This window comes from Pseudopipra pipra, chromosome 6 (assembly GCF_036250125.1).
Source record: "Pseudopipra pipra isolate bDixPip1 chromosome 6, bDixPip1.hap1, whole genome shotgun sequence".
Classification (NCBI taxonomy): Eukaryota; Metazoa; Chordata; class Aves; order Passeriformes; family Pipridae; genus Pseudopipra; species Pseudopipra pipra.
In genome coordinates, this window is record NC_087554.1 from 61,956,008 (window position 1) to 61,982,935 (window position 26,928).

Below are 26,928 nucleotides of genomic sequence, written 5' to 3' on the forward strand. Positions count from 1 at the left end.
AGTGTTTCAGTCCTCTGAGTCCCCAGAGCTCACACACAGTTGTTGTTCAGCCAGTGCCACACACAGCTGAGAGGGGCTGGTGGGCAGAAATCCAGGAGCACGAGGTTATGACACACACACACACAGAGTTCACAGGGGCTTGGATGTGCTGAAATACAGCTGGGTGACAGAGGACTCCCTGCAAGTGTCAGGGCTCCACAAGAAGTATTTGAAGATTGAAGGGAATCTTTTCCAAAATCCCTGAGCAATTAAAGCAGACGCTTGCTGCGTAATTCTAGGAAGGCTGTTTTATAACCTTACAGAAACAGTCTTTTTAAAGACTGGCTCATCAGGAGACTAAGTTTAGCACATTTGGGAACAATTTTAAATATGAATATTCAAAACCTCTAGACGTTATAAATGGAATGCAAACCCCATTTTCCCAGCCTCACTTCACATTACTCACCCCATCTGAACCACACGAACCCAGTGCACCTTCCCTGCAAACAACTGACAGCCACCAAGGATATAAAACTGGAAATCAGTGCTTGGGAACAAAATAAACCCTCCTAAACTGTGTTAGCTGTCACTGAGGCAGCACAACTCCTCCAGAAAGGGGGGGGGGGGGGGAAGATGGATCCCCATTGTGCCAGACAGTGAGCAAACACACAGCAGACCTTATTCACCCCTCAAAATTTACTGTCTCAGTTGCAAGATGACACAGACAGGTAAATTGGATATTGAGTCAATAAGAAAACACACAATAATGACAATTTCTTTTTTAACACTTGTCTTGAAATAACAATCTGCAGCTTTGCCTCTCTGCTGGTGGGAAGCACAAGGCATCACCAGCAAGACACTCTTGTCCCACTGCAAAAACCTTGGGAGAGAGGGGACTGTGAGGAAACACTCCAGACTGCCCAGCACAGCAGGACCAGAGCTCCCTGGTTCCCAGCAGAAGGTTAAGAGGAGCCACTTCTCTTACCACGTTAGAAGGTAGAGAGACTTTAGGGAACAGCTTCTGGAGGAGTTCGCGCGTCTCCATCTCGGCAGCTTCCAAATGCTGCTGCTTCTCCTAAACCAAGAGAAGGGCTCACATGAAATGGGGGAAAAAACACTCCACAGACCTGGCAATAGCCTTTTCTATGCCTACAGTAGCTTACTTAACCCAGAAAGTCCTTTTGTAAGTGAGAAAGGCGCTATAGTCTCTAAAATTGCCAGTAAATTGGTTCAAAAATGGACACTAAATTGCTTCAGAATTTGGCCTTCACATTTGTTCTCGCTTAAGCTTTTATTTTCTTATGTTCTCCTCCAATCTAGCCTGGCTGTACAGAAATCACACCATCAGTCACTTGTTCACAACACAAGCTACACTGTGCTGAGTAACTGCATCCATAGATCACACCAACCCTGCCACTCAACCTGAGCGAGCTCAAAAACAAGCAGTTTGGTCAATCAACTATTTTTTTTTTTTAAATTCCATGCTTTTTAAACAATTTTAGGGGGGAAAAAAAAAGAAGTCACCTTAAGTTAACGTCATCACATCAAAAACAGAGAATTAAAATCTAAAGGAAACTTTGTGTTAATGCACATTTGAACCAGGCCAAGAAAGTAAGACTTCTAAACATTAAGTACTCAAGAGGAAGACCCTTACATCCTCCTGTCCCAACCCTGGATGCAATGGGAAATAATTATTAGAGCTGTGTGACAATCTCCAGGTTTTCTTTGTTATTGCTCTGCCAATATAAATACCCAGAGCCAAGGGCAACACAGATCCATCCTTCCATGTATTTAACATTTAAAGCAGAGCAGCCACAGGACATATGCTTGCTGTGCTTGTGGCAGATTGGGTTAATTTAGCCCCATGACGCTCAGGCTCCCATTTAAATTTAAATGTAGAAAGCCTGAAACCCTTCACAGAATGCAGCTTTCAGCCAAAATCCTTCACTGATACTTGTTTTTTTTTTTTCCTTTGACATCACTGCTTTGCTGCTCTGAGTTCCCCTGCTGCAAGAGGTCGGTGGTGTGAGCAGGCTGAGATTCAGAGACAGAAACGAGACATTAGGTTGTGAAGTAGTGCTAAGTGTGTTAGTTGGCAGCAATTTAGGAACCACCAAGAAGTGGCAAGTGGCTGTTTGGTGAGGTCTTCCAACTGCAAGAGAAAGCAGGCAAGCATTAGCACACAGCAAAAGCAGGTACAAACCTCCCTGACCCCGGGGCCAGCGAAGAGCAGAGACACCTCCAAAACACAGGCACACAACCTCAAATCAGAGCTCCTCTGCTTCTAGCTACCTGACTTGTGTTCCTACAGTTAGTTTGATGCCTTTTTTTTTTTTTTTTTAATTCTGCACAGTGGCAATTAACACTGAATCAGGCTCACAGCAAACACAAGCTCCTTTCAGAGCGAATCACACCCTGTATCGTTTGTCCCATGGTCCCTGTCGAGCTTCACATGCCTTCAAGGAGCAAATTCACAGCTGTGGTCACACCATTTTCCTGAGGAGCTCCCAGGTTTTTAAATAATAATAATAATAATTTAGTCCTGGTTCTTCACAGGTCCAATAGATTTGTTCAAGCACAGCCAAAGTCCAGTAGAAGAAAGCAGGTTGCTCACCAGCACAGCTTTTATTCTGGAGCTCCCCACAAAGCAAAAACAATTCACAACAGCTCTAACAATTATGCAAATGGAAATCAAAAGTCAGCATGCCCACAAACTAACAATTAAAAAAAAAAACAACCAAAAACCTAAAGACAACAGGAAGAAGCAGAGGTGAGAGTATATGAATGATCGCTCAGAAGAGATTATACTTAAACTGCAGTAAAAGTTAAATGTCTCCATTTCACTTAAAAAAACCAGCTGCAGATCTGCTTCTAGCTTAATGCATCATTTCTAGCAGTCAACATTACAACCTTGGCAGTCTTGTTCACTTTGTCCTGCAGCAATTTTTCAGTTGATGCCAATGCTTCCATTGCTTCCCAGTTTTTCTCCCGAAGGTCCTAATCATTTTTAGAAAGAATGATTTCAGTTCAGCCAATATTCAAACTGTTTTCCTTTTTACTTCAGAGATATATTTCGCATTACATTCCACCATTTGCATTTAAATGCTGGTTACTGCAAGATGATTTTGCTGGGGAATATGACAGACACTAGCAAAAACCAAGTGTGATGTTCAAAGAGTCTGAATGAAAAGAGGGGGGGGTAAAAATGCCAATTCTGCCCAACCTGCCCCCGTGTCCAAAACTGATCCAAGTGTACTGCAGAGCTGTATCACTACAGCGACCCCACACTTTGACTGCACTTGTAAGAAGAAAGAGGGAAGTTTTCAAAAGTAGTGAGGAACACAGACACCAAACCACAGATTACACAACAGAGTGTTAGGCATGTCGCGGTGCAGAACCCAGCATGGACCCCAGGAGACATGGAGGTGTGTGCACATTTATGCCCCTGATCCTGCAACCCGACCTTGGGCCTCAGCCCAAACCTACTGTGCCGGGGCCGGTTTTAGAAACGCAAAGCTCAGGGCCTCGTTTGGCAGCGTTCACCCCACACAGGTCTCTCCACTGCACTCACAGAGAACTGGTTTGCTGCTCACCAGCCCTCCTGGGAGGTTTTTGGGATTTCAGCAGTGGCAAGCACATCCCAGATCCACATGGAGAGACCACAGTGCCACGCTCCTGAGTCTTTCTTGGCGAGGTCATCAAACGTGTACTCCACAAGGCGTCAACATGCAAGTTCAGCGAGGAGGCCCAGAGCTCTTCTAAGAGCAGCCTCACAGCTCATATCTAGGAAGGATGGTGGGCCTTGCAGGGAGGATTAAACTTTTTCCAACCCTCAGAGCAATCTCCTTCAGCAAAGGGCTGTTCTGTATTGGTTTTTAATTCACCGAAGTGGCACTCAAACCCTAGCACGTACCTACACCAGCTTCACTTCATCACTTCTATTTGCCTGCTATCCTAAGGGCTGTTCTACAGGATATAAACACAATATTGGATAAAACTGGAGAAAAAGCTGGGACCTGCAGGCATGGTCTGTCCTTTAGCAGCAGTTAGATTTCTGCCTGCACCACGAAGGGTACTCAGACCTTGCGATTCCCCAGGAAACACACATGCATATGTTCTACCTTTCCAGCTCATCTGTTTTCAGAGACTACTCAGCCACTTTCCCTCTGTTTTATTTCAGCTCTTAGGTAGCAGTCCTTGCTCTACAGCTCAATATTTTCCTTGTGCATCTTCCTTATATTGTCCCTCTACTAAGCAATAAAGCTTATTGCATGGTATCCATCAGATTTTACAGGCAATTAAGGAGGGATAGGCAAGATAAATCAACTTTCTTCCAAGTAACTTAAAAGATAACACTCTTGCCCTGCACAGGTAATGTATTACAAGGAAGTAACTTCACAGCTCTCTGATGGCAGATACAAGCTTTAATTCCACCCACAAACAACCAGAACTGCACCATCAGCAGCTGCTGTGAAGGAAGGCTCATGGTCCTTCACCCACTCAGAAAGGTCAGGATTAGTCATTCAGGACTGGGAAGAGCCAGATCTGACCACCCTGAAGGTAATGCCTCCTCCCATGTCCATGCACAAGGACCATAACTCAGAGCACAGCACCTTTCATCCTCCCACCCTCCCTCCCCAAACTCCCTCCTCTTCCCTTGGCAAAGGATGTGTTTCTCAACAGGGCTTTTAAGGCTTGAATCCAAATCTAAGAACCTGCTCTGGGATGTGTTCCCTAGCAATTCTCCTTCCTCTCATCCAATAAGCAAATTGTCAAGGAGGTGACAAACTCTAAACCAGTAAAGTATGCTCAGTCACTCCCAAGAGGAAAGGAGTGTCCAGGGGGCACAACACAGCAGACACTCCCTGCAGAATGCCCCAGGCATCAGGGAGTGCTGTGCACACAGGTTTGATTGGTTTGGGAGTTTGGGGGGTTTTCTGGGGCGGTGGGGGAAGAATTTCCTTACGTTGTTCTTTTTCCTCTGCTGCTCAAAGGCGTTTCTCTGAGAGGCGAGCTCGTTTTGGAGACTGGCGATTTCCTTCTCTTTGCCTGCAACCCTGAATTGACAAAGAAAACCATAAACAAGTCAGGAGACACTGAAGAAATTTCCAGTGAAGCACTGACACCCTTTCCCATACACTGCCTTGCCTTCCCTTCCAGCAACACACTCTCTTTGAAAAGCTGCTCTCGCTGACTTGGCAGCATCACTTGCTTCCCACTGCTCTGTGAACCACGGGCTGCCAGAGCAAAGCCCATTGTAAAGCTGTTGTTTGCCTACAAGAGGCATCTGCACACATTTATCAGGGCCACAGAAAGGCAGAGCATTAGCTGAGGATAAGTCAGCCAGCCCACACTAGTACAGCACCACAGAACAGGCCTGCTGGATAAGAGCATTCCCTTTCAACCACCTAGTCCACAATTTATAAGTCATTTAACTTAAAAGACAAATAATTCTGCCAGCCAAAAATGCATGACAGTGGCAATTTGCTTAGCACAATGTAAGGCAGTATGGCATTAGCTTCCACATGGTTATTTAGTGTGCTTCAGCTCCACGTTATAACACACTTTTACCCCAGAGATCTTCCCTGGGAAGAGATTTCCAATGGATGATTTTATAATACAAAACCCCCTCTACTGAGCTGAAGTTCCAAGAAAAAAAAGCCTGTCACTTTTGCTTGAAACACCAACATTTAACTTTTCAGCCATACAGCTGAGCTGGCATGCATCCAAAATTAAATCAATCGTGGCTCCCTTCCGTGGTGGGCACAACACACTGCCAGCACTGTCTGTCTGCAGGAGACTGCAGGATTGTCATTGTGAGCAGAATCTCCATGTTCAAGTTTTATTAGATAGCAAACTTCTTTGTTTTCTTACTGCCCACTTCTCACACTCTGATATTGTACATTTGGCATTTATTTCACCTTCTAAATTTCCTGAGCAGTAACTGAAATGAATCAGTTGCATTCAACTTCTGGCAGTACTCACACTTGGAGAAGCTCCTCGCTCTGGACAGCCAGAGATGCCTACAAAGAGATCAGAAATGTGTTAGGAGCAGACCAGCAGCAGAGACCATGATCTGCCTTGTTAATCAGGCACTGCTGCAACACCACACAGCTGCACTCTGGGCCTTTCAGAGAATCCCATCCACTTCCCCTTGGCCAGGAGCCTGGCTGGGATACAGCGTGGAAAGACTGGGTGGAAAGGTAGATTAGAATGCAGGAGTAAGAAAGAACACAAGGCTGCAAATCCACCTGATAAAGGGAAACAGGAACAGATATGCAACAGCCAGAAAAACTGGCTTAAGTGCAACCCAGCCCTGAAGTTGTCCCTGGATTTCCATGGTCAAAACAACCTCTGCTTTTTCCATACCATCCTACAGGATACCATCACTCCCTTCAACTTCATTCAAACAGTGCAATTGGAAGCTGTACCTGTTTGCAGTTCTCCTGCTTTAATTCTTGTATTTGAGCTTTAAAAGATTCATTTTCTTTTTGCACCTCCTGTTGAAAGAAAAAAGGTAATATTTACTCATGCATAAATACAGACACACACTCACAACACATACCTTCCTCAAAGATGTTATCAAAACTTTACCTGCAACTGTTTTTCTTGATTTGCAATTTCTCTCTCTTTTTCTTCCACCACAGCTTTCAACTTCTTCATTTGTTCTTCTTCCCCTTTCAACCTGCAGAGATGGTTTAGAAAGTAAGAAAAAAAAAAATTAAAGTAACGAAAAAAAAAATTATGCTAAAAAGGGACAGACACTAACTGGGACAGTTTTTGCAGCAGAAGATAAATAAATTTTGTATGCTACATATAATAATCAGCCAAAAGGAGAGCACACACACATGGAGAAGAAACCATTGCACTACAGCTCCAACCCAAGGAACTGATCACCTGAGCAATCCCTGCAAGCCAGGTGGCTCTGAAGGTGCCAGGGACACTCTCCTAAAGGTGAGGCTGCCTCAGGTATCACATCCTGGCTCTACCAGAGCTCTGCTGGGAGGGCAGCACATCACAAGAGCTGCATTAAAGACAGAGCCCTTTTTGGCACAGTCTCACACGACCTTCCTCTGACTTAGAGCAGCCAGACAAAGCAGAGTCAAAACAGAAAGCCTGGCAGCCTTTCTCCATAAAACAGGAGCTGGAGAATTGGCTATTGCATCTCAGCCTGGAAATGGCAGACTGGATCTGTTCACTGCTTCCACCAGCTGAGCCACAGGCACTTCAGTCCACACACTTAAAAATGCTAAACAGAAGGAGAAATTATCACTAGACACAGGAAGTTTCACTGGTTAATAGAGCCCTGAGTGAACATTCCCAGAGAGTGTGAGCAGCACTGCTCAGGCAGGATGGGCAGGGACACCAGACACTGAACAGCCATCAGCACTAAGAGCTTATTTTAGCAAAGCTCATGAAATTCCTGAAACCAATTCATACATTCCAATTTAAGATAAATGCCAGCACCAAATGCATATTCTCAGCAGACACTTGAGGAACTGCTACTATGCATACTCACATGCTCTGCAGGTCCTGGATTTGGGATGCAGCTGGTACCTGTAAAAAGTAATTCCCAATCTCATTTTGATGGCACAGTTTTCAAATTAACAGCAACTCTTTGCATGAGCAGAAGCAACACACAACTTGCAAGACACTTGCCAAAGAAATACCAGGAGTTTTGGATCAGACACTGATCCAAGAATAGCTAAACACATAATGGATTTCAGAAGCAGAGCTTACACCAAGCATCCCAAACTTCACACCAGCCAATTGCTCTCCATTCCATATTTCCCCTGGGATAAATGCCTGTCTAGACTTCCACCCAAAATAAAAGTGCAACTCAGTTTCTCCCCTTTTACTATCAACAAAAATCCAAACTGAGTTAGAATACCACCTTACTGGGAAAATTCTTCCATCAAGGATGTCCAGTTACCTGTTCTCAAGTCCAGTGCAGGAAATCAAAAGCCAAGATATTCCAGCCCCAGATAAAGGCAGGAAGGGATCACAGCAAAGCCTGACCACTTTAAGAGGAGTTGCTATATTCAGTCACAGCAAGAGTTCTTCCATGACTAGAGGCCTCCAGACCTGCTTCAGTCTGGCAAGGAGGTGCCCAGGACACTGCTTTGATTCTGTCTGGGAGCTTCAAAGCTTTCAGACCACCAAAGCTCCTCATTACATGCAATATCAGCCCAGCTAAAGAAAAGCTCTCAGAACTTGTTATCCATGTAAAACCTGTTTTGGATGAACAGAGCTGAACTAGTGGGATCTCTGCACAGCAGACTACCAGCTTAGTCAAGTAGGATTTAAAACAGCTCTGTAGGTTGAAGGCAATGCAAACCCTTTTTGAGAGGTAGAGGAGAGAAACGTTTTCCTGTTCAACCAAGGAGCATTCCCAAACCACATCCACACTGCAGGCTGTACCTGTTGGAGCTGTTGCAGGTTCTGCTGTTCTAACTCCTGAACTTTAACAGTTAATTGTGCAATTGTATCCTTCTGACCCTGTGGACAAAAAAAAAAAAAAAGGCGAGTTTAGAAATGTAAATTTATCTTTTTCACAGCCAGAAATGCTGCAACAGAACTTATTTCCCTCCAGAATACCAAAGAAGGCTTACCTGCAGACATTCTCCTTTCTTAGCAATCTCTTTCTCCTTCTCTTCCAATAAGGCCTCCATGGTTTTCACCTGCTTTTCCTTCCCCTTCAGCCTGTACCATTAAACACACAGAGACACACAGCATAAACCCTTGCTCTTTTATCCACCTGAAAATAAACCATCCTATGATTTGCAGCACACAAACAAAAGCAGCATCTCTGATCAAAGGCACAAACACAATTCACCTGCTAAAAATCAATGTGTGAACACCTCCACTTCAGAGCCTGGGTTAGCAGGAGATGCCCTTGATCAGTGGTACTGCTCATTTAAGTGAGAGCTGACACATATTTGCAGGGATATCACACACGTGTGCTCTCCTCATCTAAAAATACTTCCTTCCCCCTCCCCAGCTGGGGACACGAGGGACTGACTGATCCCTTACCCACCCAGCTACAGCACAGATATTACCAAAGTAAGTTTTCCTCTATGCCTTGCCTACATCCCTCCATCCTGACTTGAATTTAATCCCTTGCAGCTAAACTGGGGCTCACAAAGCCAGGCAGCACTTCCTGTTTGCTGTCTCAGGCAGGACCAGGTATTTCTAATAAGGACACACATCTAAGACCAGTGTTAACAGCCTGGATCACTCCACGTGGAGCACAGACAGCAGGAAAGAACATTTTAACTTAAAACAGAGCAGAGAAGTAAGGGGTGCACAGGGCAGATCAGACATTAACAACTGTACTTACAGAGTCTGAAGTTCTTTGACTTGTGATGTAATGGACACCTAAAGGAAATAATCAGTACTTCAGTTCAAGGCAGGTGGAAAAGACAAAATAAATGCTAAAAACTGCTCTAGGGAGAAACATGGGGGGAAAATACAGACATTCATAAAATAGGCACTATTTGTTGCAGTTACATAAGCATAAACACTCCTTTGTTTGTCTTTTTTTTTAATTATGAGAAGCCAAGTGTCTTCACTATCTACATTCTCCGCATCTAAAATGTGGCTTCCAGAGCAGCAAAGGAAATGGTGCAAATGGGAACACAAGCAGGCCCATGTTTCCACCACGGGACACACAGGAAGAAGCAGACACTGATGATGATATTGGCAACTGCAGCTCAAACCAGAGGGACCATCCCTGATCACTGAGGTCTTTGCACAAGGAATTGATTTTTGGATGCTCTCTGCAATGTCAGCACTCCTTTAAATTCCCATTTAAGGCTGAACATGGGTTGAAGACACAAGATTTAGTGGGAATGTTTCTTTTGAATTCTGCATGAAAGACTGACAGTAGTTATCTGTGTAGATGCTGTTATCTGTGGCAGATCCTCTACCACAACATGGCAGAAGTTTAAGACATTCCCAAAAATCTCTATTCTGCTTGCAGGAGGGGCACAAACGTATCACCTTTGGAGCTTTCCAGAGACATCAACTACAAACTGCCCTTTTTTTCTGAGCTCTATGTCAGTTCCAGGGAAGGAAACACACAAAAATAACTCCCTCAGTTCCTGGAAATTTGCTTTGGAGGAAAAGCCCAAGACGGAAACACATTCTGTGAAGCTTTGCCTAAAAAGGACAAAACTTTAACACTAAGGGAAGAAGAAAAGGGGGGTGACATGTTGGAATGTAGCTAGAAAGACTGGGGGGGGGGGGAAAAAAGTGCAGACCAAAACCACAACCCACACAAACAAGCAAACTTCCTGACAGCACGATGGATTGAGCTGCCTGCAGAATGGGCTCCCTAAGGAAACGTGAGCTTCCTTTGTTCTGGATGCTAGACAGCAATCATGCCAAAAAAGCCAAGACTCCTCCATTCCTGCATTCCTGAGAGCTGGAGTAAAACTTACTGTGCCAAGACAGACTCTCTTTGGGCACTGGGAAGAAAACAGTCTTGGGTTTACCTGGAAACCAGATACTATTTTGGGCCTGTAGTTTTTGTTCCAGCAATACAGAAAGGCCAACAACAGGAGATGCAACTTCAGAAGTTAAAATTTCCAAGCTGTCAGCCCCCAAAAATGTCCCAGGTTTCCATGTTTACTACAGGGACATTATGCACTGTGCCCAGCCAGAGTAAATGTTGCAGTGCCTGAAGCTATAGCAATTCTTGCCAAATTCCATACTAACAGTCTAAAAAGCTCAGGCATCCGAAGGTACATGGTTTCTGAAGGACAGCACTAGTTACACTACACATTTATGGCTTTATATCCAAGAACAGTGTAGCTCTACCACTAAAACACTCCTCTACCCAGTGACATTGAGCAGTGAAACAAAACACACCAGAACAGAAATGAGTGAGCAGCGCATCCAAGGCAAGGCTGGTTCACACTGCTGCCACTAAGGTGTTTTACCTGTTTCTCCATCTCAAGCTGGGAATTTCCTACTTCTTCTTTCAGAGCCTCTATTTCCTGTGTCAAAGCCTTTTCAATGACAAAACAGACAGGGTTGGACAATGGAAACACAAAAACGCCACAAGAATGGATGCTACAAGTTCATCGCTCTACGGTGCCATGCAGTAACAAAGGAATGGGAGTCAGTGGCATCCACACAAGAGCCAAGGCAGGGATTGCAGAGAGATACCTGAACAGTCTTCTCCTTGCTTGCTACTTTTAGGACTTCGGCTTGGAGGAGTTCTTCCACTGATTTTATCTTTCCATCCTTCTCATGGATCCTTAAAGAGAGTAGAGGGACAACATTAGCTGAAAAAAACATGCTGCTCCAGCAAACACATGAGCTTTGGTTGTTATCCCATCACATCACCAGGCTCTGGGATCCACAGCGGGACCAGGCAGGAAGAACAAATAGGAAGAATAAGACTGGGAATAATCAGAACAAGCTGGCTTTATATAAGCAGTAATTCACATGCTAAGTAGATACTATTACAGTCTAAAAATGCAAGTTAAGGTATCAACGGTCCCTGGAATGACACACAGTTAAAATCAGCTTTCACTGGACTTTCCAGCAAAGTATTTATCAACTTACAGTACATACAGAGCAAACAAGCTTACTCCTTTTAAAATGCCTACTGAACAAAAATGAGTGTCTAACAAATCAGTGCAATTCCTCACCTACCCCAAGCCAGGCTTATGAAATTAATTGCTTAGCAGAGAAGCAACTGGATTTGCAGAAGGTATTGATCTGACATGATGTGCCTCTAAAGTAAATGCTTCCTGCCACACACAAACACTTCACCCAGTTAAAAGCAAATAATTTCAGGGAAGTGATTTACTTGTAGTCATGGGATAAAGACAGAGAGAAGTAACAATCAGAAATTAAATCTGTGCAGCAACTTACACTTTCTGGAGTTCCTCCACCAGTGACTGGAAGGAAACCTGTTCAAAACAGAGCTTCAACTTAGAAAAAACAGAAGATAGCAAAACAATCTGCAAGTGTTGAGGGGTGAGGAGTAGAGAGCTGGAGCACCCTGGCACTGAGTAAACTATGTAGCAGCCTAATGATTTTATTTATCTCCTAAGAAAATTAGGTGTCAGTCTCCAGTTTCTGGCAAACCAGTAATACCAAGTCTGCTGCAAGTTCCAGGAAAACAAAAGCAAACCCACCCCATCTTTACCAGGGGAGGGTGAGGTTCAAGACCAGCATTTGATCAGTTAACCTTTAATACTGGCACTACTGTACATCTCTTCATGGTCACTGTGCTTCCCCTTTTCCATAAGTGATTTTTCTAGAAACTAAGTGCCCTCCTGAGCTGTCCAAGCAGAGCTGGATGTCAAGGAAAGGCCCCTTCTGATCAGAACATCAAAAATGACAATGCTGTGACAGTGTCACTGATCAGAGACATAAAGAGACACAAAGTCACACCTGCAGAGTGGGGATTAACGTTGGAAAGCTCCAACACACACCAGGAAGCTGGGGCAGCACAAACTGCCTCCCAGCCATGCCTGCTGCTCTGGGCTTCTGGAAAAACCAATCCACAGACACTTCAGTGCGTGGCCAACTCTGGATCCTTTACATCAGCCCTGCTTCTTACACTTCTGCACAGGAAATATCTGACAGAAGTGTGAGCTTCCAGACCAGCGCTGGAAGAAAACAGGATGCTTTGCCAACAGGCTTCAAAGGCATCTCCACCTTTTTCCCTTGACTTTTGCAACCACAGCAAGATTCTTTCAGATTTAGTTTAGGTGTAATAAAAGTTTTAGATGAAAAGTACTACCTGCTCCGATTGCTGAATTTGCAGACTTTGAAGTTCTTTTCTCAAGGATGAATTTTCCGTTCTCAGTGCCTTTGAAAGCAGACACACAGATAATGAAAGACTCATTTGGTGGGGAAAAAGTGTTAAGCTTGACAGAAAAGTAATTTCTTTTAGAATAAGTGAAAGACTTTGAAATTCTGAAAGAGACACACACACACACCCCCCTCAGCAGCTGTTGGAGCCAAAGTATTCAATGGACTAATTATTCATCATGGATAACTTGGAGTGGATTTCAAAGTATAGGAAATTAGAGCCCAGGTACAGTAAATGTAAGACATCATGTTATAGGCCATTGCCATTCCTCACATCTTTGGGACAGCCTTTTACTTTCAATGAATTTATATGATATCAGGATTCAAATCATGAAAACTATAAGACCATGGGCTTTAACAGTCTAGATCTTACTCTGGAGTCAGTAATAATGTCCAAAATACACAAGGAGTCAAAGGTGTCCCTGTACAGAAACACCCTACAAGCTTAAAAATTTACATACCCCTAACACTGCCATTAGCATTGTTAAAAAAACTACAGAATATTATTTCAAACAAATAATTAAGACATCTTAGATGAATTTGTAAAATACCATTATCCCTGGAGGGATTTAAAAGCCGGGTGGATGTGGCACCTGGGGACATGGGTTAGTGGTGGGCTTGGCAGTGCTGGGGGAATGGGTTGGACTTGATCTTAAAAGGTCTTTTCCAACTCAAACTATCCTGTGACATGCTCACATCTTTGGCTGTTCAGTAACCTGACAGTTTTGCAACCTCTCCCCAGCACAGGGGTGTCAGCAATGCACCTGGAATTTAGGGACATTAAGAAAGGGAACATTGGCTTTGTCCAGGTAGACAGGACACAACTTTCCAGCAAAAGCCAGCTGAAAACACACAGGGATTTTTATTCTGGCTTTCCAGGCTTCTCATCACTACTTTCTTTATAAACAAACAGGAAGGAAATAACTTGATCCTTACCCAAAAAGTGTCACTACTTTATAATCCATTTAACCCCCCAGATTATCAATTAAGAAAAAAGATGCAAGAATCTCTTAATGCCAAATTTTTACAAAACATCCTTTCCTAAAGGCAGATTTGTTGGAGGTTAAGCCAAATTGTACAGCTCTGGAGATGTATTCCCATTATTCCAAAGGTCACCAGGATTGCATTTTAGCAAAATCTGCTCTAGATTAAGCAGAGAGAAGCACTTACTCTAGGCCAGCAATGCTAATGCTTAGTCTATCTTACAAAAAACATTTTAACCTTGTCTCCACAAGATGCTTTTCCTATTCAAAAGGAATTATCTCAGGTTGCACTATGAGCACTCCAACACACACTTTGCACAAGAGCACTTAATCTCTACTTCCCCATCAAGAGATAATACAAGAGATTTTACCTTCAGCTCCTCCTCTTTATTAGCCACCTGTATGAGTCCTGCCTCAAGCAGCTCTTCAACTGTCTTGATTTTATCATCCCTCTCTCTCATGCTGAGAAAGCAAGAGTGAGTATTAGGAGAAAGAGTTAACCTTTGAAGGCAGTTTAGCTACCAACAGTAACCTTACTGCCAAACAAAATCTTTATTTTAGCCTCTGATTCAAAAGAAAAAAGTTTCTTACCTTTTTTCCATCTGCTCTATCAAGTCTTTGTTTGTCTAAAAGAAATACAACACAATGGGGTCATCATTAACTGGGTAAATAATGGTTTGGTATTTAAAAAACCAAATAACCAGAAGCTTGGTTACAACACTAATATAGAAAGCAAAATAGAGGAAGGATGTCCTCATGGCACCTGTGTCTCTAATACTGAGGCTGGAAAGTTATCAATATATCAGAGAAGGGACAGATCCAGCCCAAATGCCTGGATGATTTTATGGACTTGCAGCATCTAATCCACAGCAGCCAGCTAAGTACCTGAAAAACCTCCCTTTTTTGAGCTCTTATTGGAATCACAAGCTCTACCTGAGGCTCACTCAGCACAACATTTATGATTTCTCAACACCACCACATTGTGAGAGACTAGATGGGAAATATAAATCAGCTTCCAGGAAAAAATCAGCCCCAGTCTTCCAGACAGGACACGAGATCAGCCAGACCCAGGGGAACACGGTTGCAAACCTGGTTCTCCACCAGAAAAAAGGGAGCTGCTCCAGACAGGGAGCTCCTGGCCAGCAGACACCAACCCAGAAAAGGAAATAAAAGTCTCCTGCCCTGCAAGTCTTTTTCCAGTGTTTCAGGAAGTTTTCTCAATGGTACAAAAAGTCAGAGGTGTTCACAAGGTGTTCCCAGGCAATGCTGCCAAAGGAGATGGAGCTCAGCAACTCCACAGCTTTGACCTGCAGCATCCTGTGAGCACCAGACTGGCTGCAGCCATGGGCAAAAATACAGAACAGGAGGCCAAAGACATCACAATGTAAAGAGTTTTCCCATTCCATGGGTCTGTTCTTTGCTATTATTGGTTTGAGAATTCAGTCCAGGATGGAAGAAAACAAGCAGGGTAAAAATCAGGCTCTGGTCTCTTTGGACACCCTTGACTAGGTCTAAAGACAGTCACAACTGCCTTATTTGAACCCTCCATGGAAGAGAAAATGCCTAAAAAGCATCAGTTTTGACACCAACCATTCCAGCCTACAACCAGCTTAAGAAAAAAATACTGAAGAAATTAAAAGACTGGAAGATATTTGATATAACCTCAGCAAACACTGGCTATACCTGCTCAGACAGGAGAGTCTGCAGCTTCTGAACCTCAGCTTGCAGAGTTGTGTTTTGATCCTTGAGAACCTAGAAGAAAATTCAGACATTTTATCACTTCAGAACTGCAAAGCCTAACTACAGCATTTCCATAATGGCAGTGAGGTAATTAAACAGCACAGAAGTCATTACAGAGAGCTCTTTGGAAGCTACAAGACTACAAAGAGTCCTTTCCTCTTCTTTCTTGCTTTTCTGTATTAAGGACAAAAGTATTGTCCTTATGTTCTCATGAGAAATTCAGCTGTTACCATCTTTATTCCCTGGCAGAGAATCAGACAGTAACAAGTGTGAGAAGCTCAGGGGAAAAAAAATGCATTTTCCTCCTCAAGCAGCATCACCATCATGTCAAGATTTGATAGCTGCCTCTTCCAAAACACTCATCTGCTGAAGCAAATGGTCTAAGATTCCCTCTCTGGTTGCCTTAAAGCACAGCAAGGAGTTGTCAATCCAGCAGCAGAGGTTTGTACAGCTCCCACACTTGGGTCCCACTGTGGGCTGGGAAGAGGTGAATGGGGAACACAAACAGCCCTACCACAGCTGGCCTCTCCTCCAGCATTCCTGCTCCATGCAACAGGCACAGCAGCCCTTAACAGACAGGCTGTCTGTCTGGATTCCTCACACATACTTTAAAATCCTCCTCTATTATTGCTTTTTGCTTTACAAAGTCTTTTTTTAAAAAGACTTGCTTGGTGCTTTACGAAAGTAAAAAGCAGGGCATGTGCTCTGTGCTTCAGCCTTACTGAGAAAACATGAGAAGGAAGGGACAGCAACAGTGAGGATTAAAAGCATTGCTCTGGTTTTCCCACTTTCATGTGCATGGGAAACAGCAGCACTTCCTTAGGTTGGAAGCATTTAGTACAGTACTGGTCTCATTTGTGTTTGGGAAGAAAGACAGGAGGAAGAAGAGACCAGCAGTGCACATAATAACCGTGCTGAGAGCACACTGTAGCTTTCTGCACTATCATGATGATCATCTTCTGCATTCAGTTCTCTATTCGCTTCCCCAAGAACTGCTAGAATTGCCTCCAGGTGATTTTTGCCACTACTTAGCACTGAATTGATTTCAGCACATATCCATTCACAACACCTCTAAGGCCTTTTTCCTGGGTAACAGTTACTACAGAAACCACCACACTAAAGGATGCTCATGTTATTCCTGCTCTTATACATTTTCACCACTTCACTTGCTATTTTACAGGGTTCCACCACGCTGAAAGTCCTGAGAGTGTCACTAACTTGAGACATGCCCACTTACTCCAGCCTGACATCTCTTCCCACTCCCCTTTCCACTGTTTATGCACCAGTTACTCAGCACACACTTCCCTGAAGATTCAGTCAACAGCTTTATTCCAAAAATCAACTGAAATTGTACTTTGTTTCCTGTTCAATTAATTGAGCAAACTTCTTCCTTCTTATTCTCTGACAGCTCAGAGAAACTACTGAGCCTTGCAAGGGACTCTCATCAAAACCTCTTTGAAAGTGCCACTTTAATACATGAATCAAGTTTACTACCTGCTTCAAAGAGCTCCAGGAGACTCCAGAGGCTTCTCCTACAAAAGTATCCTGCCTCTGCCACTACCCACCTGCTCTGCTCCTCACTAAAAACACCTTACTAACCTGACCTAGTGAGATTCAGAGTGACTGACCTCACACCAGAAACATCAGAAGAGCAGCAGCACCCACCCTGGCTTTGAAGGACTTAAAAAGACAGAGTCATCACCCTTCTCAGGAAGCAGGGCTGTTTCTAACAGCCCAAGCTCAGAGGAAAAAGGCCAAGGTGGCAGAGGGCAAGGAGGGGTTAAACTGCTCTCTGCACACACCATCTAGAAACAAGCAGCAGCTTTGCTGTGCAGACCCCAGATGTCAGAACAAAAGCTTCAGCAGTTTAGCTGCAGCCTTGTGAGAAACAATCTGGAAAAAGGCAGAAGGAAAATAAGCAATTTTACACCCACCTTGACAGAAAACAGAGACTTGGCATGGTAATCTTAAGCAACAAAAGCTCACACCAAGGCCTTGAAAGTCATATTAGAAGGTGTAATGCTGGAAAAATCACAATAGCTTTTACTGTACAACCTCCTCCTGCAGATTTCAAAGCCCTCACTCCTCACAGCTGCAGACACTGCATTTAACATGTGCTATCCCACCTCTTGGTCTGCTGCACACTCAGCTGCTACTACTGTGACATCCCACATTGCTCTTCCCTTGTAAACACAATACTGTAATTTACCTTAACACACAAAAGTCAGTTTTATTTCACTGTTCTGCAGTTGCTTCACAACCTCCAAAGTCTGGAAAATTTACTGTAAATAAGCACAACAGTAACTATTCTTTACCTCACCTTGAATTCTTCTTTTGTGTTTGAAATCTGGGCAAGTTCTTCTCGAAGCTGATCTTCAAGACTTCTTATTTTGTCATCTTTGATGTGAATGCTGAGACACAGCAGAACAGTTAAATACGTTTCCCAATCCAAGTCTTACAAAAAGCACCATTCAGAAGAACATAAAAAGACTGATAAACATTGTTTATCAAATCCCAGAGCTATTTACCTTTTCTGCATCCTTTCCAGCTCATGTGCAGCAGCAGCCTAGATATAAAGAGGATTAACACAGACTTAGGATACATCACATGATTCAATCAACCTTTCATTCCACAATATTAAAAAGCTAGAACAAGTCATTTGGCCTCTCAGCACATGACTGAAATCAAGAGTGAAAGGGGTAAGCTTGTCTTCATGCACTTTTACAACACCAATCTACGCCAGGCAAGATGTAATTATGCAAAGGCAAGAAGATCTCGAAGAGATTCATTTGACGACTGGGATTATCTCTAATTAAACACTTCATTTCCACCTCTGTAATAAACAGGCCACGTAGCAATAACAGAGGGACAGCATTTTGTTTGGCTCTGATGAGATCTCTATGGTGAGGCAGGGGGGTTGTGTGCTTTTGGGGTTTTTTTGTGGGGGGGATGTTGATGGCCCTTGTATGCAAATGCCAGGACTGCACATTCACGGACAGTTGTGTTCACTCCTGTGGAGTGTCCTGCACTCTGTGAGCCTAAAAAATCTAAACCAACCAAGCAAATTGATTCAGTAACTTGGATATCCAAGTAAAAGATTTTGCTGGTGAAGGAGGGGTAAGAATTAGGCCTCCCACCAGCTGTAAGAACTCCAGGGAATCAGGTATTAGCCCGATCCGGAAGCCTCACACCATTAATGTGCTTAAGCACAGCTTGCTTAAAGCCAACAGATCTGTATTTGCATTTATGGAAGAAAAGGCAGTGGAAAGGGAGTAGAATCAAATATTTAATGAAAAAACTATTTCACCTGTTCATTTGTCAGAGCCTGTAACTTCTGGACCTCTGATTTCAGGGACAGGTTCATGTTCTGTAAGACCTGAAGGAAGGAGAAGAAGAAATATATTTGCAGTTCATATATAGACAGTATTTCAGGTAAGTTCATTCTCCAGGGCAAAGCATTTCAGGTTACTTTTTGAAGGAAAATCCTCAAGCTTCCATATCAACAGCTTTCTCAGTATCTAGCACTGGCCTAGAGGAGCCAAATGAGCAGACTTGTAGCTGAAGGGGCTGTTTCTACAGCCAAAGGCAGCAGCCTTGGGGGCTTCCTTTTGTACAGGCAGCCAACACTCCCCCTGTATCAGCTGGCATTTACACATGCTTTTATTATACCTTGAGCTCTTCCTCCTTGCTGGTCAGGTTGGCATGTTCATTGCCTAATGAGTCCTCCATCTGCTTGATCTGTTTGTCCTTCTCTGCAATCCTGCACAAATGAGAAATGATGACAGATCAGTACAAAAAGATCTGGACGAAAATGGTACAGGAAACATCAGTCTAAACACAAAATACATGCTGGCCCTTAAATCCAGCCCCTACTCTAAATCCTGCTGACTGTACATTTTGGGTCCAAAAACTTTTCCATTTTAAAATGTTGTCCGCTTGCCAAAAAAAAAAATTTATGAGACATTCTCTAGCTCTGAAACACAACAACTACCCCATCTCCCAAAGGGACAAACCCTCCTGGCACAGCCCAAATAATAACAATTCTCATGGTCACGCACATTCCTGCACCCTGCACTGACCCTGCACACAGGCAGAGAGAAAACAAGAGAGATGTTGCACACAGAGCCACCTACAACAGCCTCCAAACCTGAGGCCAGACACAGAAGGGAAATCCGTAGGAAGTGGTTTTCCCAGCTCCCAAGTCAAACTCGTGGTGAGAAGTTAAAAGCACAGACAGCAACAATTCCTTCCCCGGTCCCTCCTGCACGTGCGTGGAGGGAAGGTGGCAGGCACTGAAAGCCAGGAACACCTCCCAGATCCCAGAGGAAATGAATGCTCACACTTTGTGGAGTTCTTCTGCCAGGACTGAAGCTGAAGTCTGTAAAAGGGGAAGAAAAAAAAAAAAAGAAATAGCTGAAAGTAAAGCCAGTCAAAGAATCCTCATCTACAGTGAGCCAGGAATAGCATTTGTCTAGTTATTTTAAACTGGCACAGGATGCTTCCAGCTATTGCCTGGCTAAGGAACATTGAAGGAATACCAGCCCATACTAATGTCCATTCTTCCCCTTTGGCCTAAGGCAGCATGAAGGGAGAAAGGACCTGTGTTATTTCTCCTTCACCAGATTCAAACAAGGCATGGGGTTCACCAGCACCTGTCTCCCAGGAATTAAGCACTTTATGGGACATTCTGCTGACAAACCACTCAAATTTAAAAAAAGAAAACCCTGCACAGTGTATCAGGACTTGTGTTAGGAACAGCAACAGCAACATAAAATCAGTAAGTGGCATTTTTTCTCCCTGGAAAAACCCTATTCCTTCACTGTCACACACAACAGTGCAGGAGAGACCCATCACACTGCAGACTGTTTCACATCCAGTTTGGGAGCAGCTGTAGCAGAACTTCCATGGACAATTGTGCTTCAGATACATGGTTCTCCTTTCCAGTCTTTCCCTCCCCCAAAATCCTGGATCTCACAGAGCTTGTGCCCATGAGACCCTATAGCAATCCCTGTACTGCCTTATCCATATCATACCATGGAGAACAGCATCAGAGGAAAAAAATATCAAAGGGAACAAGTCCAGTCCCAGAGGTGTCTTTAATGACCAAAAGAGTTTCATCAACCCTGATATCCAGGGTGGGATCCAGTCCAACCTCGCCTCTCCACAGGGCTTTTTTTACACCCACTGTTCATGGTGGAAAAACACCCCTGAATTTTCATGGCCAATGGGGCTGCACAGGGAAAGGACACACCTCCTTCCAACAGCTCTCCTTGTGCAACCCAGAGCTAAAAAGTAAAATTTCCCTAGGGATTAATTTCCAAAGCCTCTAAAGAACTAAGGATGAGAGGAGCAGGTCAGGAAGATGCTGTAAATCCAGAGTAGCTCTTCCTTCACTACTCTCTCCACACCCAAAGGGTTAAAACACTTCAAGCAAATCCAGATTTTCAGTCTGTCGTGGAATTTAATCAAATTCCATCAAGCACATCCATGATTAAAAGAAGGCAGCACCCAACTGCATAGGAACAGTCTCCACTTGTGCCCACAAAGCCTTTCTGAGCTGATTTCTGTGACCTACCCTCTACATGGAAGCAACACCAGTGACCCTGAGGCTTTACACAGTGTTTACAACAGGAAATAATTTCTCAAATAAACTAGTCAAACCAAAATTTTAAAGATTAAAATAACTGAGAAAGGGCATTGTGCAGGTTTGGTGGGTTTTTGGTGTGATTTTTTTTTTTCTTCTGCACAGAAACGAACAAACAACTTTATACAGGAGCTACCATTAGACAGTGTTTCTCACAAGGGAAAAAAGCACAATCAGGTGGTTCACAGGACTGCAAAAAGACCAGAAGAACCACAAGACAGAATTTTACACATGCAAAGCTACAGAAAACAAACATTGAAAAAGGTACTACACCCTTTGGTTATAAATGAAAGCCACTATGGGAGAAAATAACTGGATTTTCCCCAAAGAAAGAAAGAAGCTTAAAGTTTTACACCACTTTGAGAAACATTAGAACAGAGGATGCTAACAAGTCCTTGCTTCAGCATTACATCTCACATCAAGCTACAAAAAAAAAAAAAAATCTTACTTTTAATGAAAGTTCACAATTCATGACTACAAAAGAAAGTCTGAGAACATGCTGTACCTGGGCTGCCATTTGTGAATGAAACTTCTGAAGCTGAGCATTCAAAGCATCATTCTGCTCTATCAGCTCCTTGTAAGAGAGCACAGAAAGAAAAGCAGGCTGAGATCTGCAGCTGGTCAACTTCTGCTAGGATTAGCTTTTAGCCTTGATTGTGTTAGTAGGAACAGGTCAGCATTTACATGTCAGACACTTTTACAAGACACTGTTTTTTCCTCCCCACTAAGATCAACCAGTTTGAGTGGAAGCACAAGGACCTGCTGTGTATCAAGAGAGGAATATTCCCTGCCCAACCATAATCCATTTGGTTTTCCTGAATCCCTCAAGAGTTATGTCCACACTGCCTCTCACCACCTGATGCCAGGGAGAAGGGAGATCACCCCAAAAGAGCTCACACGAACATCAAAGGTGCAGGGCTGCTCTCCCAGGGTGTTTCCCCACGCCATGGCACCATTTCACAGCTTGGAAAATTGGGTCAGCACATTTTCCTGACTTGCCCAGAGCACTTCTCAGGTGTGAAATAGCCCCAGACCTCCACACAGCACCACACACAAGGTCTCACTTCACAAGTGGACTGGCACAGTTTTCTCATCCTTTATTCAGTGGGAAAGCTTTACTAAAAGCAGCATTTCAACGATATTTCTGTACTTCTATAGTCACAAAGTGAAAAGAAAAAAACCCAAACCCTTAAAATATTTGAGCAATACTACCTGCACCTGCATTTGCATGGAGTCCTCCTCAGAAGCTCTCTTTTGCTCAGCCTCCAATAACTGCAACATCCTCTGCTCCAGCTGCTGTTTTGACACCATTGTATCAGTAAGTTTACTGTGCAAGCTCTGGATTTCATTGTCTTTGGCCACAAGCTTATTCTGCACATCTGTAGCAGAAATGTCAGGATTTTAATTCAGAAGTCGATATTTAAACTTTGGGGGAAATCATTTTCACTGTAAACAGGGAGGCTGATTAGAAGCCTTGGTCCAGCAAGCCAAGGTTCAGCTCCCTCATCAGCGCTCCAACTAACTGGGATCACAACACACTATTTCCCCCGGGGTGCTGAAGCAGTACCAACTTCACCTGAGCTTTATTTAAGCCATTTACTCAATAATACCCTCTTTTTTACAAATGGCAACAGCCAATTCACTGCAGCATTATTTAGGAATTTTGTGGTACGTGCCTTGTTGCGCTGCTTCGTGTTCTGCTGTTCTTTTCCTGAGATAAGCCTGGATTTCTTCCCATCTTCTCTCTGCTTCCTGCTGCTGGACCTTCATATTAAAAAGAGAGTCAATGTAAAGGAGTCTAACCTCTAATTTATTTTTGAAACGTTCAGAGTGCATCCCCTCAGTGTCATTCCCAAAACATATGGCAATGAAGTGAAATTGTTTCTTGTTTCCATTAGGGCACATCAGAGAGACAGAGTGCTCTGTAATCCTCCTCCTAGACTAGTTTAGCCTATTAATTTGAAAGGCAAATTGTGAACAGGATTTCATTACAGGCTCTCAACAGAATGGCTTCTGTAATATGAAAATGCAGCATCTTTGCCCTGATAGTTCAGAATTAACACCAGAAGCCAGAGCAGCCATACAACACATAAATCTGCATCCAGTAATTAAAACACATCTCAACTTTTCATACTAACTCTCCCCTGCCAGGGCAAAAGGCAGGGAGAGCTGCTGGCATGTAAGACTTAATTACAAATATTAAAGAAGTTATGAGCTCTGGATTGGCACCGTCACCTGAACACACTAGTTTCTCTTCTGAAAAAAAAAATACAAAAGACCTTTGCTTCCAAAGAAAAGGAAAGAGATGCATCCAGAACCGAGTCCATTTACATTTTAAATCTTTAAAAAGTATATTTATTTAAAAATTTAAACACACACGTGACTTCAAATAAAATCACACAAGGACAATGCCGTCTGGATGAATGAGTCTGAACTATCAAATCTTGCTGGAATTGTACAAAGTTCAACATCTCCACTTTAGCTTTTTAAAGATATTTACCTGGAAGGTAAGTTTCACTTCACAGGGAGGTCTGTAATCACTCATAGCCTATTGTACTGAATAAAAACATTAAATAAACCCACAGGCTGGCTCAGTCCATCCGAAACGGGAACAGCTACAGCAATTCCCACAGGCTTCACATCTCACTGATTCAGAACTTGCTTAGTAGAGCCTTGAGCACAATCTGACAGGCAGAGAAAACCCCAGTCACCTTTAGCTGAGCCACTGCCTGCTCTGCATTCTTCTTCTGGAGCTCCTCTTGCTGCAACTTGCTGCTCTTCTCCCCCAGCTCGTTCATCAGCCTCGCGTAGTCCTGGCGCAGCTTGTTCAGCTCGGCTGACTGCCTGAAAACAAACATTTTCACAGGTTTTTGTTGTTGTTTTTTTTCACAAGAAGCACTGGCCACAACAGCAGCTACTAAGATATCAACACCACGTCCCATATTTGCAGCCAAAGGGCTGTTTTGGGTGGGTTTGGGGTTTTGTTCCCCCCCCCCCGAACTGTTTTATTCTAGGGAAGCGATGAGGGTCAGGTACTCTTGGCCATTGGCACAGCACAGTAGCTACAGGTCAGAGTCAGAAACAAAAGGTCAGCAATAAGCCAGAAGCATCAGTTCCCTCTGAAAAGTTTGCAAGCTGATTGGCATGATTTGGGCAGGCTGATGTAAACTAAAGAGGCTCAGCGTAAGGAAAGGTCTTGCATAGAAATCCACATTCCTTTCCTCTTCCCATAAAGGATTATTGATCTCAGACTTGCTCGAGACTATTCCTCCTGGACCACTAACTGCACACATTCCTTCACACTGTTTGTTGCCTCCTGGCCTTGACCTGACTATTAACTGATGAAGGTGTCTGAGGCACTCGCTCACGTAGGGAGAGAAGATGCATTTGTACAGCCCAAGGGAAGGATTTTAAAAGGCTCCCCTTTATGTCTAGGCAAATAAAGAGCATGTTATTTTTATCTTAAATTTGCTTGATTAAGGCTTTTTCAATGTAACTGTCTGAGAGATAGAGATGCTTCATTTAAATGAACAGGACACCTAAAAATCAGGGTACCACACCCTTCTCTGAGCACTTGTGATATCGACCCGCTCAGAACACACCTCTGCTGAGCTGCTCCAGGCAGTGCAGGAGCTGTTAACAGAAAGGAACATACTGAAACAGCAGCACAGCCAGAAAAGGAAGATATGGAGCCCTTTACAAGTCCTGACAGTGGTTTTGACATTCTAGTCTCCAACAGTAACAAATCAAATACCTGAGAGCATATAATGTGTCGGTTCTGCTTTCTGTACACCTTGCCAGGGTGCTCAGCTTTTAGCACAATACACACAATCCTCTCTGCCAGCTCAGGGGCATTTTGAGTCATAACTCACAAAAGGCAAAACCTTGAGATGCCTTTTTGTTTCTCCAAACATTTGCACCACCAGCAGATAAATCCAAGTGCCACCCCAGTGGTATCATTAACTGCAGGGCATCAATACTGATTTACAAGTTCAGTGCTCCTGTTCTCCCAGAATCAGCACCTCTCCTAAAGCCTCAGGGGAAAGGACACACACCCCCTGCCAAAAACACCAACTATGCCTCAGCACTGCTGCACTTCTTTCTGTTAAAGCTGCATAAAAGCTCAGGTTTCAAGTTGATAAAATAAACTGTCTGTTGTGAAAGCCTTGGCTCAATGCAAACACAGCTAGCCCAGCCCAAAATACGCGTTCCCAGCTTAACCACTAATTCAGAGACAGGAGATGGAAGCAAAACAAAAGAAGCAGAAGCCAGAACAACTCTTCAGGGAAGGCTCAAACACACAGAGCTCTGAGTAGCTGCTCACATACTTGCTCTCCATTTGGTTGGTGGAAGTACTGACAGCATCTCTCAGGATCCCGTTTTCCTGCTTCAGGTGGCTTATTTCTGCCTCCATCTGCTCACGCAGTTGCTGGAACTGATGGGGAGAGAAAGATCAATTCCATAAAAGATTAGACTGAGGAGCAATAAAAAAAAACACCCCAGCAGCTTGTAGCAGTAGATACCATGACAGTTTCAGTAAATAAAATTAAGGGGATTTTTTGGGAGAAGGGCAGCTTTGTTGCTTTCTCACGCACCAACTCTTAAATTAAACTGTGCTACTCAGACTCTCCTGCTCAAATAAAAGCACAGGTTTCCTTTTATATCAGTGTAACAACCTATTTATCAAGGCAACCTTTTTATTGTTTAAAAAGACTACATAAGTGATACTTGGAATAATGACTGCTCAACTGCATAACTTTAGATATTTATACATAACTTTTCCAAAGGGAAATAAACATGCTGTGAATTATCATTAGAAGCTTAGAAAGCCTTTAAACAAAGCAGAAAAAGTATAACATAACTAACAATACATGGGTTATAAAATGCAAATCACAAAAGGCTAGTCCTCATCTAATATCCTTAAGTCAAGATTATGAAATAGATCCTTTTTTTACGCAATAATATATGCTGATTGAATTTTCAGCATGGTTCCAAACCGAGGCAGAAAGAAGCCCTGATAACCCAAGGTTCAGAACAGTGCCAAAAAAAATCAAAACACAGGATTCACAGGGAAAAAATGGACTCTGCATATGCAGAGAACAGCAGAGCTGGGCTCTGAAAACCCTCAAGCACATACAGCTACAACACTTTCTTCCTCTACCAGTGCCAGTTTGTACATGTGGCTGACACCATTCCAAGACCCAGTTTCATCAAATATCTGATTCATCAATGAGGGTTTTAGATATAAAAAAATCCAAATAAAAGTTTGTGTAACAGCCACAGCAGTCCCCTGCAGGGCATCCACCTCCAGCTTTGCACCAACAAATGTAACAAGCTGGGCCTTGGATGTTCATTGAGGGGTTCTTTTCCCTCCCTATTTTTTTATAAAGCCAACAAGATCCTAGCACAATCAAGGGCACAAACCCCACATAACTGGAAGCTCTGACTATCTCCAGGTTCTCTGCCATGCTGCAGCACATCAGCAGAGGGAGCAGGACCAGAGCACTCTGCTCATCCTTTCTCCAGCTCTGCCTGGGACAGCAGCGTCTGCAAAGACCTCCCAGTTGTACTGGGATGTCTCTCCCCCTCCCCAGCCAGCAGCAAGACCCTTTCATTATCCAATTGTCTGTACAGTTTCCAAGGAAGTCGTCTCTGCTCAGGAGAACACAATTCTGCTCCAAAACTGCGGAGATGCTACTCCTTAAAGTGCTGAGACAGAAGATACAGCATTAAAGCTGGAAAGTTCAT

General features: G+C 43.5%; 1 protein-coding gene across 11 annotated transcripts in view; it reads right to left on the bottom strand.

The window, feature by feature from the left end:
• Window positions 1–26,928, bottom strand: part of KTN1 (kinectin 1) — a 76,589-nt gene that overhangs the window by 13,703 nt on the left and 35,958 nt on the right. For 3 of the 11 annotated variants that reach the window (XM_064659558.1, XM_064659553.1, XM_064659556.1), the window contains 27 exons: window positions 25,509–25,615; window positions 23,892–24,024; window positions 22,857–22,944; window positions 22,393–22,559; window positions 21,686–21,754; window positions 19,877–19,914; window positions 19,206–19,296; window positions 18,844–18,912; window positions 18,065–18,102; window positions 17,857–17,947; window positions 15,480–15,548; window positions 14,388–14,422; window positions 14,168–14,258; window positions 12,743–12,811; window positions 11,866–11,903; window positions 11,152–11,242; window positions 10,923–10,991; window positions 9,320–9,357; window positions 8,592–8,682; window positions 8,401–8,478; window positions 7,499–7,536; window positions 6,574–6,664; window positions 6,411–6,479; window positions 5,965–6,002; window positions 4,946–5,036; window positions 2,890–2,976; window positions 965–1,054 (listed from right to left, as the gene is read on the bottom strand). In XM_064659558.1, the coding sequence (XP_064515628.1) occupies window positions 965–1,054; window positions 2,890–2,976; window positions 4,946–5,036; window positions 5,965–6,002; window positions 6,411–6,479; window positions 6,574–6,664; window positions 7,499–7,536; window positions 8,401–8,478; window positions 8,592–8,682; window positions 9,320–9,357; window positions 10,923–10,991; window positions 11,152–11,242; window positions 11,866–11,903; window positions 12,743–12,811; window positions 14,168–14,258; window positions 14,388–14,422; window positions 15,480–15,548; window positions 17,857–17,947; window positions 18,065–18,102; window positions 18,844–18,912; window positions 19,206–19,296; window positions 19,877–19,914; window positions 21,686–21,754; window positions 22,393–22,559; window positions 22,857–22,944; window positions 23,892–24,024; window positions 25,509–25,615 (2,064 nt within the window). The remainder of the gene's footprint in view (window positions 1–964; window positions 1,055–2,889; window positions 2,977–4,945; window positions 5,037–5,964; window positions 6,003–6,410; window positions 6,480–6,573; window positions 6,665–7,498; window positions 7,537–8,400; window positions 8,479–8,591; window positions 8,683–9,319; window positions 9,358–10,922; window positions 10,992–11,151; window positions 11,243–11,865; window positions 11,904–12,742; window positions 12,812–14,167; window positions 14,259–14,387; window positions 14,423–15,479; window positions 15,549–17,856; window positions 17,948–18,064; window positions 18,103–18,843; window positions 18,913–19,205; window positions 19,297–19,876; window positions 19,915–21,685; window positions 21,755–22,392; window positions 22,560–22,856; window positions 22,945–23,891; window positions 24,025–25,508; window positions 25,616–26,928) is intronic. The other 8 variants (XM_064659555.1, XM_064659561.1, XM_064659554.1 and 5 more) reach the window with 4 other exon arrangements.